Source organism: Cricetulus griseus, chromosome 2 (genome assembly GCF_003668045.3).
Source record: "Cricetulus griseus strain 17A/GY chromosome 2, alternate assembly CriGri-PICRH-1.0, whole genome shotgun sequence".
Classification (NCBI taxonomy): Eukaryota; Metazoa; Chordata; class Mammalia; order Rodentia; family Cricetidae; genus Cricetulus; species Cricetulus griseus.
The window spans coordinates 371,420,605-371,433,048 of record NC_048595.1 but is presented as its reverse complement, the minus strand read 5'-3'; the positions used below and the strand labels follow the sequence as shown (position 1 = coordinate 371,433,048).

Genomic DNA, 12,444 nt, shown 5'->3' with positions numbered 1-12,444 from the left:
ATCTCACTCCAGCTTACACTAAGGCAGGGTTTCACAGTAAGAACCAGAGTTCACTGATATGGCTAGCCTCTGACTTCCAAGGCTGGAATCACAGGTGGGCTACCACACCCACCTGGCATTTATGTGGGTTCTGGGTCTCTGAACTCTGGTCCTTACACTTGCAAAGCAGGCTCTTGAAAGTCTGTCTGGCTTACTTGCTTGTTTTTAAGACAAGTCTCACCAGGCTAGCCTTGAACTCCTCCTCCTCTATCTCAGTCCTTGAGTTCTAGGATTGTTGTGCCCAAATTCGGAACCCCAAAATCACCAAGAGACCCATTCCGATGCAAACACAAAGAGTCTTTTATCATTTAATGAGTTAACTGCCCTTCGTTCAGTGGTTCAGCACTATGGATGGAGTGAGAAGGACCCAGGGGAACCTCAAGGCTGGGAATTGGGCAGAATAAGGGGAGTGTCTAGGGATATACAACAGTCTCAGGATTGGTGCACTTCTGGGCTTGGGTGACCTGTCCTGTGTTGATTGGTCAACTTGTTGTTATGGTCTATAGGCCCTTCCAGAGTTGTTGCTATGCTCTGCACTTCACTGTTGCCATTTTTACTGTAAAGCACATCCAGCACCCGCCAGCTAACTTCTGATTGGTTCCTTGCCACATGGAGGGTATCTGACCTCCTAGTGACTAGGGCAGCCCCTGCAAGGTCAGAAGGCTGGAAACTAAGCAACATGTGCTGAGTCAGGGGCCTTTGTCTTACTGGGTCTTTTCTGCAGCCTGTCATGGCTGCTAAAGCAGGGGGATATGTGAGGATCTGGTCCCTTCAAGATAACCTAGCTGAAGTCATTGTTTTATTCTTTCTCTTTCTTCCTCCCTCCCCCCACTTTTTTTTAATTCTTCTCAGGCCATACTGAAGATATGTCCTTTCTTGAGCATTTTCCAGGTGATTGAGCCTATAAACACTTGCCATGGAGTGAGTCCAGGATTCCTCTGTAGTGCCAACACTCTGTTGACTCATAGCTTCTAGTTTTTGCAACAAGCTGTAGAGCTGTTTGTCTTAGCCAGTGTTTTATTGCTGTGAAGAGACATTATGACCAAGACAACTATTATAAAAGAAAGCATTTAAATGGGGGGGGCTGGCTTACAGTTAAAGAGGGTTAGTCCATTATCATCATGGTGGGGAGCATGGTGGCAGGCAAACCTGGTACCATGGGAGCGACATCCTGATCCATATGTCAAGAAAGAGAATGACTTTGGGCCTGACTTGGGCTTTTGAAACCTCAAAACCCACTCTCAGTGGGATGCTTCCTCCAACAAGGACACACCTCCTAATCTTTCTTAAGTAGTGTCACCCCCTGATGACCAAACATTCAAATATGTGAGCCTGTGGGGACCATTCTTTTTCAAACCACCACACCGTTCATTTTGGAGCTGTTGGAGTGTTTCATGGGATTTCAAGTTCAGTGCTCTATCTTCTGTCAGTACAGCAAAAGCCAAGCCATCTAGAAGACTTTGGGCCTGGTGGTAGGCACCAGTACATATGCCTTCTAGTTCCTTGGGCTCCTTCCTGCTCTTCTTTTTCTTCCATCTAACTTCCTCTTCCTCCTCCTGACTTGTCCTTCCCTCTCCCTTTTTTCTCCCAAATCCGTACGTTTGAAAATGACAAACGGTTTAACTCCCCTGTGTCCTCTGGGCAATAAGTGAGAGCTGGCGATGAGGAGTCAAACAAATATAAGATGATAACACAGGCAGACAGACAGCGTAAGCCGTGCTGATGAAGGGAGATGCTCTGACCTCCCAATTAATCTCTCCTTTGGTGTATGTACTGTCTTCTAAGGGTCTCTTGTTGGCCTTTAAGTTGACCACTCCAGCCCTTCCAGATGACTCATGTATAATACAGATATGGTCCCAGAATCGCTGGTTCACCCCTCTCCCTGCTCAGCACTTTTTACAAATCAAGCATTTCCTGCCCTCAAAGGGCTCTACTTCTCCATCCCCAGGCCAACAATCAGAGTTCTAATTGTGACAGCTTTTAGTAATTGTGCTCTACAGAGCAGCCTCCCCTCTGACTTTCCAAAAACGTCTTCTCTACTCTTGGTCCTTTGCATTTCCACAAAACTCTTAAAGTTGGGTGTGCAAATGCCTTTCTTCTCTTCTGCCTCTGATAGCTTTTACTTGAGTGTTCAGAAGCACTGAGGGAGGGGCTGGAGAGATGTCTTAGTACTTAAGAGCATTTGCTGGTTTTTTGGAGGAGCACAGTTTGGCTCCCAGCACCAGTGTTGAGTGGCTCACAACAACCCCAGTTCCAGGAGACCTGACACCTTCTTCTGGCCCTCCTTGAGCACTCAATAGCATGTGCATAGACACACATGCACACTGGTACAGAATTTGAGTCCACACTGCCTGTTTCTTAGATTGATCTAACCCTAGCCTAGACAAACCAGTTCCTTCTGTTGGTATTGCAGCTTTGCCTTTTAATATTTCCATATTTTTGTTTCAGACTTGTCTTTTTCTTTACTTTAATTGTGTGTGTGTGTGTGTGTGTGTGTGTGTGTGTGTGTGTGTGTGTGTGCGTGCACACATACATGCAGGTGCCTGTGAAGTTCAGAAAAGGGCATCTCATCACTTGATGCTGGAATTATGGGTGGTTGTGAGAGGTCCCATGTAGATGCTAGGAACCCAACTTTCTCCCCTGAGTGTTGCCTTCAAGATGCCTGTAAGAGCAAGGGCTCTTAACCATGGAGCCATCTCTCTAGCACCCAGACATGTCTATTGCAGACAGAATTTTTTTCAAGTTTGTCATAGCCAGTCTTTGTCTTTGGTTGGTATACACATTCTATTTGTACTGTAACTGTCAATTATGTTCAGGATTGACTTCGATCCCTACTCTTTCCATCAATGTGTCTGGGATTGACTTGACTATCCTTACTCTTCCCATCAATGTATTTGTGATTAACGTTGCTATCCTTACTCTTTCCATCAATGTGTTTGGAATTGACTTTGCTATCCTTACTCTTTCCAGACAAGTAAAAGACCTTCAAAGTCCTTGTGTGAACTGCTATAGCCTATGTTAATGCCTAGACTCTCTCCTGGGTATTACACCATCCAAGTTTCCTTTATGCTAAAACACGTCATAACTTCATTCTCATAGCTGGGCAGTGTTCCCTTGTGTGTACTCTATGGTGGGTGTGTGTATATCATTGTGTTTCTGTGCCCCATCTGGCTCATTTGTCCATCTGCTGATGGACACCTAAGTGGTCTACACCTTTCTTCTGCATGAGTAATTTGCTGTCAACACTGGCAAACAAGAATTCTACCCTCTGCATCTGCAGCTCCCAAATCCATGGATTCAGAATATTTGTCCAAAAACACTATGCCTATGCTGCCCCCACACAGGCTTGTCATTACTCCCCAGATGATGCAGATTAATGACTGTTTGCATGGGATCTGCCTCATATTAGGTAGTTCATATAATGGGGATAGAAGTTAAAGGATACCTAAAAAACAGTGTGTGTTGGGTATGAGACTTTAGCCTAGGCCAGTGTAGAACTCACTGTGTATCCCAGACTATACTTTCACCCTTGCAGTCCTTCTGTAGCAGCCTCCCAAGTTCTGAAATGACAGGCATAGGCCACCATGCCCAGTTAGAGCATCCACAGATTTTCATTTTCACCAACTCATTGCTGACACCATGGAAAACTGTGTGTGTTTGATCTGCTCTCTGATTTTGGGGGTGCATGCATTTAGTGAAAGTACAAGGCTGCACGGCAACATCACATCTAACCCCCAGAGAAACTGCTTCTTTACACAGCGCATGGATTCAAGTTTCTCCACATCCTCATCAAGGCTTGTGCTGGTCACTCCTTGGAGCATGCCAGCACAGTGGGAGTGAAGTAATATGAACTGGTCCCTACTGGTGTCCATGTCTTCCATGTGCTTCTTCCTTGGCCATGTGTCTTTTTGAGAGATGTCTTTTCACTTCTGTTGGTTTGTGGATTCTGGCTGTGCTTCCTTTCTCTATTACTCTCTGCTCCCATGCCTCCCAAGGCTGCTTAGTTCTAGAGCTCCCACTGCAGCTGAAATAAAACTGCTCTTATCAACAGCTTCTCGTGGCCGGGGTGATCCCTACCTTGGTTAGCCATCAGTTGTCTGACATATCTGTGTTTGTCACTAGGCTGTCACTCCTAAGACATGAAGGATTTTTGTCAATTCTGCATGTCTTTCTCCCCTGAGTGTTGCCTTCAAGATGCTCAGCACGAAGGTACAGGTGGGGAGACAGCAACCCCAGGGAGCAGATTGAAAGTCTCTCCCTCCAGGCTCTCAGACTCAGAGAGGGCTCTCTCCCTCTGGTTTCTTGATACAGCCATCCTGTGGCCACACTGCAGAAGATCCCTAGGATCTTCTGTGCCAACCTAGCAAGTATCAGCTGGGACTGGGGTGATTTCCAAGGGGCCTTAGAGGTAATCCCCCTTGACATTTTTGAGACCACTCAACTATGTCCTTCCAGTCTTGCCCCCAAAGAGCCCTTTTCACCCAACACTAAAGCCCAAAGGACACTAGGGCAAGACTCAGGGGACATCACAATTCCTTCTCAGGACAGCTCTTACCTGCCCTCCCTGCCCTGGACCTCAGATGGCTGCAGGAATGGTGCCCAGATACCAGACAGTGCTATGATCTGAGTAAGCCTCTCTGCACACCTCAGCATCCACCTCCCTGCAAAGAAAACACAGGGTCACCCTGCCCTTCACTGGGGCATTGGACCTCAAGCCTTACCAGCCAAGACAAGCAGGCTTGAGTTGCAGCATGGCACTCACAGCACCCCCTCCATCCACAGCCATGCCTTTCGCCTGTGGAGAGCTCTGGGAGCTGAACAACCTGCAAGCCATTTGGTTCTGACTATGCTGATGGCTTGGCTGCAGAAGAGGCCTCTGCTTTCTAGTGCCAGCGACAGCAGTTCCTGTCCGAAAGAGAAGCCTTACTTGCGTTCACTGGCTGTGAGTCTCTGACCCCATCCCTGGCAGGCAGCTGTGTGAGCACATGGGTCAGTATGCCAGGCTTCAGGGAGGAGGGTTGAGACCCAGTCAACTCCCTATCTGGAGGAGTAGGGGCATAGGGCAGTCCAACCCAAAGACTGAACCCACCGTCCTTGGCCCTAGGCTCAGTTCCCAATGTCCTGGCTCAGGACTCTGAGCCCTCAGTAAGTTAAGTCAGGAGGGTCTGTCGGTAGGACTGTTAAAAACTATAGGAGAACAGCCTTGGAGGGGAGAGGGTCAATGTACAAACAGAAGCCTAGTGTTTGGAGCTCAAAGCCATGCCCCATATTGTGATCATAGATTCTGGATGAGCCATAGAGTTAGCAATAACACTGTCCTCTCTCCAGTTTTCTCCATTAGCCCACACTGTGTGTGCACACCCTGGAACAGGACCCCTGCTTGCTAAGGTGGCCATGTCTATATCTGTCTCCTTTGGCTGAACTCTTGCAAGGCAGAATCTGTGCCAAAGTCCATGTGGCACTTTCTTAGACAAAGCTCTAGCCCCAAAGGCCCCCTGAGTGGCAGCCCAGAGCACATAGCTGCCTACCCACACCCAGCACTCAGACACAGTGCTGAGAATAGGGGTGCACTGGTTAGGAATCATGGGTTGGGGAGCATAGGTTGAAATGCACCTAGCTATAGAGCATCAGCTAAAAGAGCACAGAGTGGGAAGCACCATTTGGGGAGCACTCAGGAGACTAGAGCAGCAGGCCCAGAGGCTCTAGTGGAGGCTGCACAGGTGACATAACCCAGCAGAGGTCAAATGGCATTGCCTGGACACATAAACCTGGTCTTGAGCCATCAGAACATGGGGAGGAGTGTGTTTGGGTGTGGGTTTTGGCTAATCTCAGCACTTCAGATCCAAACTCGCCCATCTCCAACAGGCCATGAACACAATTCACGAGCTACAGTTCGCAAGAGAGTTCAAGAAAGCCGTGCATGATGCCTTTCCCCAGCTCTTCCTGGCCCTTCTGGCCCAAATACACTATATCCTGGAGCTGAACCAACCCACAGAGCCTGAGCAAGAGCAGAAAGCCCAGGAAGCTGCCATGCCAAGCCCCCAGAGGTGAGCCCAGGGCCTCATAGGCAGCTAGCTGCTGGGCCTTACACACACACCTATAGGAACACCCAGGACAAAGTTAGCTTCCTACCCAGCCAAGGAAGAGCACACACACACACACACACACACACACACACACACACACACACACACACACACTGGGGTTGGAGTGGGGCTTAGATAGCAGGATATTATCATTCACTTCAGAGGTTAGAAGTCTAAATTCAGAGGGTCTGCAGCCTTGCCCTTTATTTTTCCCTTAGCTTCGTCTGTTCCCAGGATATGTCTGTAGCTTGAAGCTGCATGGCTTTACTCTCAGGCTCCAGCATCCCATAATACTGTCCTGCCTGTGTCTAAATGCTTGTCTTATAAGGTTACCAACAACTGAGTTTGGGCTGCCCTAATAACTTCCTCTAGACCTGAGGGTATCCGCATGGTTGGTGAAGTGTGGTAGGGAGCATCTCCAACATAACTTTCTAAAAGGGGCAATTATAATAGTCATGATCCCAAATGCCATTCGTAGCTGGGATAGCAGCCAGCACAAATGATCTCAAAGACAGGTATGTGCTTGTTTTCTTTGTCCCCTGGGATACCTGGCCCCATAGACACATATCAAACAGGGGCCCCTAAACACAGCTACTCAGTTATGACACAGGGCACATCTTTTGGGGGGCAAAGGGGTTTAATATAAGGTATCTCTGTGTAGCCCTGGCTGTCATGGGACTCACTCTGTAGACCAGGCTGGCCTCTTAATCAGAGATCCACCTGTCTGTGCTAGGATTAAAGAAATGTGCCAACACCCAGCAGGGCACCTCTTCTTGATCCATATGCTCCTTGCAATGGACCCAGGATATAGCCATCTCTCCCCACATCACACACATGGAACAGCAGAGGTTCGAGGTGGCTCTGACACTTCTGTAGCCAAGAGGCACTGACCTGGACCACAGATGATCATCCAACCCTCACTCCTCATAGCCAATGCTGTGGCTACCAGAGTGGACCATGAATGGCTTGTCTCTGTGTAATGTCAACCCACCTGGCCAGGATGTGAGGGACAGTCTGTCCTGCCACAGTAGGGGCTTACTGCCCTGGGCTTCCTTTTGTACCTGATCATATTTCCCAAAATCCAATAAGCAAGTCTTTTAAAAACCACTGGGGCTCACTCTTTCCATTTGTTTGTATGATGATATGCTTCATGCAATTTGTCAGTTTTAACAGCTCTCCCCGAGGCACGTCACAGCGGGAAAAAAAAGTCACTTTTCAGATTGCCTCTGAATTCCAACATGCACAAAATCTTTTTTTTATTCACATCAACCATGCAAAATGCATGAATCTTCCCTAATAAGCTAATAAAACATTCTCCTCCCAGAGCACAGCAAGATGGGGAGAATGCAGAGACGACTATCTCCTCCTCCCTCTGCTTCTCTGCCAGCCTGCCAGCCTGCCAGCCTCTTCCTACAAAGCCTGCTGCCCTCAGAGCCCTGCTCACCTGAGAGTTCCCTGTCAAGGCCTCCATGGCCACCCCTATAAACAGCAACACCTCCCTCAGCCCCTCCCCTACCTTGGGCCCTCAACATTGAACAAAAATATCTCTGCTTCCTTTCTGGTTTGTTGCCCCCACCCCATGGGGTGGAAGGTTCTAGAAGACAGGGGTCTCTGTTTCCATGCCCTATGGATGAAAAGCTACCCTCTCCACCTCAGCTCTTCTTTCCCTACTGGCCCACCCTGTAGACAGATCCTAGGGGTAGTCCCAGAAGCCAAAGGCCCTGAAACATACCCTAAGGAGAGTACATGAGCTCTGATTGGCCCATATTCCTGAACCAACGGAAACATCCAATGCTCTGATTGACTAGGTGTGGCTCCCATATCCACCTGGAGCTTGAATAAGATTTGGGTCTCTCCCCTGCTGGCAAGCCACCCAGAAGGCACATGAACAGGGGTGACAGTGGGGAGTCAGGGAAGTTGGCTGGCACTCTTTATGTCTCAGAGAATAGATGGCATCTATGAGATGTGAGACGGAGCAGCTGTGTGGTCCTCAAAAAAGACCACATGAGGTGCAGTGGCATATGCTTGTCATGCCAGTACTTAGGGAGCTGAGGCAGAAGTATCATGAGCATGGGGAGCATGTCTGTCTGGGATATACAGACAATGTATCTGAGAGAGAAGCTATAGAATGTCCATGCAACCCAGCAAACCCTCTTCTGCTCTGAATTTGTACCTGAAAAAAAAAATAAAAACACACACTCAGACAAGTCTGGAAAAACGTGCTGACAGATACTAATCACAGTGGCCAAAACTGGAAATGTGCCAAGAGTCAAGGATAGATGGACAGATGGATGGACGGACAGACAGAATGTGACCTACCCAAGCAATGGGATAATATACTAGTTACTTTCCTCACCTGGAAATCAACTTAAAAGAAGCCCATGGCTTCAGCGGGTTCAGTTCATGGCCGCTCAGCCCCGTGTACTCAGACAGAATAGCATGGCAGTAGGGATGTGTGGCTAGGGCTGTTTTTCATTGCTTGGTGGACAAGAAGCAGAGAGAGAGGTAAAGCAGAAGGAATCACAACAGCTAGAGGCATGTACTAATCTTCTAAGATCTTATGAATCCAATCAAGATGACCCATCACAGACAAAACTCAGAATTAAAGGGACATTTTAACACGTTGAGCATCACACTCATGCACTTGGTGACAGTGGCAGGAGGATCAGGAATCGGAGGTCGTCCTTAGCTACAGAGCAAGCACAAAGCTAGCCTGGGATGCATGAGACCGTCTCAGAGAGAGAGAGAGAGAGAGAGAGAGAGAGAGAGAGAGAGAGAGAGAGAGAGAAAGTATTATATGATTCTACTCACATCAAGTCCCTAGGAGTCAAAGACAGGAAATAGGATGATGGGGTTGGAGCAGGGGCAGGGTGAGGGATGGGGACCAGCAGCAGAGTCAGTGTTTACTGGGAGTTTCCATCTGGGAAGATGGGAGGTAGAAAAGTTACCCAGTATTATGGCTATGTTTACTGCCACTGATGCATCTACTTAAAACTACCTGTAATAGCAAACTGTAATGTGAATTACACTTTACCTCAATTAAAAATAAAAACGGGGGCTAGAAAAATATGGCTCACTGGGTAATGCACTTGCTGAACAAGCATAAGGACCTCAGTTCATGGATTTGAAATCTCAACACTCCTACAGTGAGATGAGAGACTGGAGCAGGAGAATTCCTGGGAGCTCACGGGCCAGCCAACACACATACACAGCAGTGAACCTGTCTCAAGGTGGAAGAAGAAACCTGACACTCTATGGATGTCTCATACACTGAATTGTGCTCACGCCTCCATTCACACTCACACAGTCACGTACATGCGTGCCTGCACATACACAAGCACTCACACACACGTGCAAGCATACACACACGCACAAACATCATATGCATAATCTATTTATTAAGCAAATTAATAAAAAAATGAAGGCAATGTGTGACTGTGGAAGTGTGTACTGGTGTCTGGCTGGCTGTTGGGGAGCACACAGGCATTGCCTCCTTCTGAGGGCCACAGCAGGTAAAAAGAGTGGCACTACAGCTGGGCATCACTGGGATACTGGAGTGGGCAGAGTCTGAAGACAAGACAGTGGGACCTTCTAGATCGCCATGGGGCCTGTCCTATGGCAGGTGTCACCTCTAAGGACTATTCTTCATTGGATGCATGTGAATTTCAGATGGGACACAAGTGTTTGGAATTCTGAACTGGGGAGCAAGAGCTGTAGGGACCCCCAGAGACTGTGGCTTCCTCCCGGTACGCACATCAGCTGACGCTCATCCTTCAGAAGCCATGAGGACAAATCAACCATGAAGAATAAGCTGTCATTACAGGCCCAAGATGCCCCTAGAGTAGAAGATTCCAGAATGTCACAAAAGGAGCAAAATGCCCTCTCATCTGCTTCCCTTCTGAAGAGCCATCATGTCTCTGTGGGTGTGACCAGTGGCTGATGGGAGATGTTTTTATGGTGCCTCTTTTTAATGCCAGCTGCGGGTGAGAGCTCAGCAAGCATAAGGCTTGTGCAGTCCCAGCAACCAAGCCAGAGGCGGCAAGGAACAGCCTTAGATGGTCAAACAGCCAGACCACCTTGGGCTTCATGAGCCTGCATTCCCCAGATTTCTGCTTGAATTCTAGTGTACTACACTGAGTACACCAGACTGAGGCCCCTCACAGGTGCCCTGCAACTAACAAACTTCAGGTCATTTTTCTTGGACACAGGCAGAAGAGCTTTGGATATGGAAATAACCTCTCTGAACTTCCACAATGTCACACACCCTAGTTCACCTCCTTCCCAGGTGCTCCTTGCTCATTCTTCTTTGCCCATATTTAAACATCTGCATCCTTCAAGACTCATCTAAGACCCTTCCCACACTGGGTCATGGGAGACCCAAGAGCCCAAGATCACCCAGAGCTCTCTCCAGCCCTGTCTCCTGTGCTCTCTCTGCCCCAAAACAGCTGCTGAGCAACTAAGAACTCTGCCTACTGCAAAAACATAACTGTCTCCACTGTGGTGGTTTGAATGAGAATGGCCCCCATAGCACTGGGACATTTGAATGCTTGGTCCCCAGTTCGTAGAACTGTTTGTGAAGGATTCGAAGGTGTGGCCTTGTTGGAGGAGGTGTGTCACTGGGGGTGGGCTTTGAGGTTTCAAATTCCCAAGCCCTGTCTGTCTCTCTCTCTCTGTCTCTCTCTCTCTGTCTCTGTCTGTCTGTCTCCCTCCCTCCCCTCCCTCCCTCCCTCCCTCTCCCCCCCCTCTCTCTCTCTGCTTTCTGATTGTGAATCAGATGTAAGTTCTCAACTACTGCTCCAGCACCATGCCTGCCTGCCTGCTGCCATGCTCCCCACCATGATGGCCATGGAATATACTCTCTGGAACCATGATCCTTGCTCATGGTGTTTTGTCGTGGCAATAGGGAAATGACTAAGACACCCATCCCAGCAGGACCTAGTGATAGATGTGCTCTGCTGTGTCCTTATGCCCAGCACATCTCTCCTCACCCTGGGCCTTAGCAGGAGGCAGGCTCCAGAGCCGAGACAGCCTGGGACCCCCATCCCAGGAACAGGAGAAGGCTCAGGTGGCATCTGCAACTCTGGATAGATCCTGGCCTTTCTGCTTGGCTGCAGCACGTCACTGGAGGCACTGAAGAGTCTGCTGTCTACCACAGGACACTGGCATGACTTTGCTCACCTGGAACTGATGAGTGCCTGGGAACACTTCACCTCCATCCACACCTACCCACAGGCTGTGGGCCTCCTTGCCAGGTACTCGTGGTACAAGAGAAGGGGAGGCTGGGCATATGAACCACAGAGGTCAGGCCCTAAGCCTCCACTTGAGGCCTCCTGGGTCTAAATATGTGTTTACAGCACCCTGGAGCACAAGAGGCACGTGCCACACTCCCAGACATATGCACTCAGCGTGTGAAGGTGCAGAATCCTCCCCCAGTCCCACCCTGTCCTGGGACCTCAGGAACAAAGGCTGTCCGGTCCTCCTCTGCCTTCCCCATGCATAGCCCAGGCTGGCATATGGAAAAAGAACACACAGAGAAAAGTGCCTACTCCATCACATTGAGCCCAACCTGGCCAGCCTGGGAGGTGATAGAAGGTTTACTCTTGGGCAGTAACCACAAAATCAGGCCTTGCCCCCAGGGCCATGGTGCAGAATCACTGCAAAGAGATCAAGGCAATTCTCAGCTACTTGTTGCCCAGCCTGCAGAGCCAGCAGGAGCGAGAAAGGAAGACGGCCATCCTGGTCCTCATTGAGGTACAGTGAGAGGAGGGAGGGGGCAGTGGGCCCCAGGTAGCCTATGTCCCACCCTCCAGCCTCCTCAACCCATGACAAGATGGCCACCTGACTTACCTCATGAGGGCAGCTGCCCAGACTGACCTCTTCCAGCTCTGCAGGGGCCACTACCTCTCAGACTATAGCCTTGGAGGTCTGTCTCTTCAACCTTCCCTGACCACAATGACCCAAGTGGAGTTGAGAAGCCCTGGGTATGGACTCAGCGGCTCATACTCAAACTTGGCATTGTTCTGCTCACATGTAACTCAGGGTCGCCACCCACTTCCACCCTAGAACCTTGAGCTACAAGGGTAATGGCCCAATAAGAGCTAGGATGTGACCACTTCACCACCATGGGCTCTAGCAGAGGCAGAGCTTCAAAGGAGGGGTCACTTCCATAACTGGTACCAGCTACCATGTCTCTAAGCTGAGAAGGGGGCCCTTATGCCTCCTCCCACCACAGTGGAAGGATTTGCCAGCTGCCTTTCCTGGGATCCTGTTTCCATATGTCCCATGAGCCTTCCATGGGTATAAGTTGGCTCCAAGCCGG

At 49.2% G+C, this 12,444-nt stretch overlaps 1 protein-coding gene across 1 annotated transcript in view; it reads left to right on the top strand.

Moving 5' to 3' along the window:
• The window catches only part of LOC100763350 (maestro heat-like repeat family member 5), a 63,211-nt gene that overhangs the window by 46,953 nt on the left and 3,814 nt on the right, over window positions 1-12,444 (top strand). Inside the window, exons 20-23 of the mRNA XM_035438800.1 lie at window positions 4,822-4,981; window positions 5,905-6,085; window positions 11,233-11,377; window positions 11,762-11,876. Of these exons, the coding sequence (XP_035294691.1) occupies window positions 4,822-4,981; window positions 5,905-6,085; window positions 11,233-11,377; window positions 11,762-11,876 (601 nt within the window). The remainder of the gene's footprint in view (window positions 1-4,821; window positions 4,982-5,904; window positions 6,086-11,232; window positions 11,378-11,761; window positions 11,877-12,444) is intronic.